This window comes from Phytophthora cinnamomi, assembly GCF_018691715.1.
Source record: "Phytophthora cinnamomi strain GKB4 chromosome Unknown Contig12, whole genome shotgun sequence".
In the NCBI taxonomy this organism is placed as follows: domain Eukaryota; phylum Oomycota; class Peronosporomycetes; order Peronosporales; family Peronosporaceae; genus Phytophthora; species Phytophthora cinnamomi.
This window is the reverse complement of record NW_027150945.1, coordinates 541091-544588: the sequence shown is the minus strand read 5'-3', so window position 1 is coordinate 544588 and position 3498 is coordinate 541091. Positions and strand designations below refer to the sequence as shown.

General features: G+C 43.8%; 1 protein-coding gene across 1 annotated transcript; it reads left to right on the top strand.

The window, feature by feature from the left end:
• Window positions 1-2793: 2793 nt before the first annotated feature.
• Window positions 2794-3262, top strand: IUM83_13565 (oxidoreductase; the record flags this gene model as incomplete). Its single annotated transcript, XM_067938250.1, has 2 exons — window positions 2794-2802; window positions 2942-3262. The coding sequence occupies 2 exons, from the start codon at window positions 2794-2796 to the stop codon at window positions 3260-3262; spliced, it is 330 nt and encodes a 109-aa protein (XP_067797847.1).
• Between the last annotated feature and the right edge of the window lie 236 nt (window positions 3263-3498).

Here is a 3498-nt window from a genome sequence, read left to right as displayed (position 1 = left end):
CTTGATCAAAGCAGTAGGATCATCGTTGACGTAGCATACTGCGCCCTGATTATTGTAAGACTATCACTGATACATACTGAAATTGGAATTGCTTTCGAACTGAGTGTTTTCTCCTCGCATCTCATTGGTCTTCTCAAGGATAGCTTCGACGTCAAATACGATGAAGTGATCATCGATCTTGGCGCGATACTTCTTAGCTAATTTCTTGATAAAAGTTTTCACTTGGACTATAAATTGATGGCTCCTTAGGTAATGACAATAGGTTGATATGGTCGCATTTGTTTGTTCGTGTGAAAGCAAAGGCTGGCGTTACTACGAAACGTCATTGTACATTTAGGACAGTTATAGCACTTTTGAGCACGATCAATGTCGGTGATATAGAGTGCATGTCCATTATGTGAAAGGATGTCCATGGTATCGTCGAATGATTCCTTTGTTGGTCGCTTGCACTCGATCGAGTTAGTGGCTTCATCCAAGCAATGAAGTTGTTGTTGACCCGGAACACTGTTCAAGACGATCGAACTCAAGAATATCGATTGGTTAGAAATTCTTATAGTAGCTAACCGAGTATGGTCGGATCATATACTGAGCGTATTGCTGGAACCGTTTCTATACATCCTTGACAATGGTTCGCTGGTTCTTCTCCCCCTCCTGCTAGTGATAAGCTAAGCAATAGAAAATGCATTTGTTGTTGAGCAATTGGTGAAATTGATATGTAGCTATCGTTCTTGATGGTGTCAGGTACAATAGCGTCGTTATCGCCGAGCGAGTGATTACGATAATCAATGAAGATCTTGAAGGCCGTAATCGCCTTCAGCTTGATACCCGATTTGGGATAGTTGAGAGTGTCAGAAAGCTCTTTCTGACGGATCTCAATGATAAGTTTTTTTCGCATCCGATCGGCTATTGACAGTGAATGGTCGATCGAATACTTTGGTGTTAGCTATGTTAGGATAGAAATAGAATTCCTGTTCATTCACGGGGTCATCCATCGTGTACCCAAGTGCTATATTGACCTTATACGCCTTGTTATGAGTGAATAGTACGTTCTCAAGCTTGTCATAGAACTCACCAGCGGGGAAGTGCTCATAGAGGTGGCTTCCACCGTGCTTGTCGAACTTAGGCTTATAGATAGGATCCTGAATATAGTCAGGTGGGAGGTGCTGCTTGAGTTTGTCCATTGACATCTTGTATTGCTTGGCAATCAGCTTCATATTCTTTGGCACGCTGGGCTTATCGATGAAGACCATCATGCCCGTGCGTCCACGCACCTTGACACGGTAGCTGTTGCCTCATTTGATTGCCTTGATCTTGAGCCGACCGAGTGCTTTGAGTTCGTATCTAAACATCGGGTGCTATATTTCACGGCGTAAAAACTTGCTATATTTTAGGAAATATTTTGTTAAGATGGACTTATTATAGTAGTATCATCAACAGTCAATTTCAAAAAAAATCTAAATCTACTCAGTTGTCTCTTCATTATTGATTTCGACTCTTCCAGCTAATTTAGACTTCGATTTCTTAGGGGCACGAATCTGATCTCGATGCTCATCATCGTATTTCTGCTGAGCTGCAAGTTTTTGTTCGCGATTCTTTATGTAATACTTGCGCTGTGCGCGTGCTATCGCCTCCTTGTACTTTTGATATTTTTCGGGTGAGTATGTCATGACTATTTTATGTATATTCTATTGGGCTTTTTATCAGGATGAATAAAAATATATATGATGGGTTTAGCACCCAATCGATTCGAAGAAGGCTTCAATGTCATTGAAGCTTTCCATTTGCTTCATTAAGCGTCTTGGATGCATAGCGTCAGCGATTAGCTCCTCAAAGATCTCATTTCTGAAGACATTCTTGTATCGCCAAAACTTTAACACGTGTTTAGAAACAGATTTGATCTCTTCAATAAAATGTGTCCGATAAGCATATCCATTAAAGTATATATTACAGTTTGGATCAATCCTACTGATAATTTTGCGGTGAAATTCATCAAAATGTTCTTGATGCTCACATTCTGCATCGCTTGGCTCATAAATCTCATCATGATATAACATATTCATCTCATATATGTTATTCAATCGTTCCTTGTCTTTCTTACGAATCTCAGCACTTTTAGCAATGATCTCAGCTTCTGTAGTTAAACCTTTGCAAAAGCAGGAGTGAATAACGTTGCAGAAATCACAATTGATGTCATCACTTGCCCCCTGATGGTCCATGTCCTCATTAGTACAACTACTATTAATTCTATTGATTATGATCTTGTTGCACATTGTTATGGGTCGGTTGGTTGGATCGTTGGATCGAATATATTGATTATTTATACTTACTATATTTATATATCGCGATGGATCCAATTTCTATATCTCAGAAATTTACATGAACTGCCTTTGAATGAGATGACGTCGAGAGCTTTGATGGTGCTTAAAGGTGTGGAGGGTACCTCCTTCGCACCAGAAGGTATCAAGAGGTGTTTTCCTCGATTGTCGATGTATTTTCTACTTTTGAAATATACGCCATAGGGTTAGTGTCGATGGTTAAATAAGGTTTTGATTTTTTTACATGAACCGTCCCGGACCTATACTACTTATACTATTCAGCACGCTACTGCAGCCAAAGGTGCTGCCATAAGAGCGATTTTAGTAGTATTCGATAATAGTTCATTACCTGACGAGCTAACATATCATTTGAAGGCAGAACCGATTCCTGCTTCTCCGCACTTCTCTAACAGATGTGAACTTTTGCTGAGTTGGACCCACCCCAGCTCTGTAGCATGTGATTTTGCCATAACGAGCGATGGCCTCGGTAAGAACAGTAGGAATGTCCGCAGTGCCGGGCTGAGGCAGCTTGGTTGACTACAAAGCCGTACTCTCGCTGGCGACATCGACACCGCTGTGATTCTGCTCCAGTTCCGCAACGGCGTGATCTGCTACATCGAGAGCAGCCGCGAGGCGGTGTACGGCTACGGCCAGTGCATCGAAGCACTCGGATCGAAGGGGCCGGTGGCGTGCGACAAAAGTACCCGAACCAAGTCGTGATCTCGACGACCGAGAGTGTTCGTCGTGACCTTCCGCTGCACTTCTTCTTGGAGCCCTACATGGTCGCCTACGTGGTGGTGATGGCGGCGTTCAATCGTGTGTGCACGACAGAAGGTGCTTCCGTCCCCGTGGGCGGTGACGACGATCGCGAGGCTCTGCTCTTGGCCCTCGCTGCAAACAAGTCGTTCGTGGAGAACCACCCGGTCAAGATCGACGAACTGCGGTAGCTTTCCTCACAAAGATTTCCGCATATGCTGATCGACTTCCCTGTAGTAGACGCTAGGTTACTTGCTTTTCAAGAGGCCAGCAGCCGCGAAGACGCGGCGTCACGCATTATGCATGTTGCAGCTCTACAAGAACGCTCCGCTCAAGACATGACGACCAAGCGCGCCGAAGGCTTCCTGGGCAGTGGTAACACTTCCACTCGGAGGATAACATGCGCATGACGCTGGCCAGGAAGGGT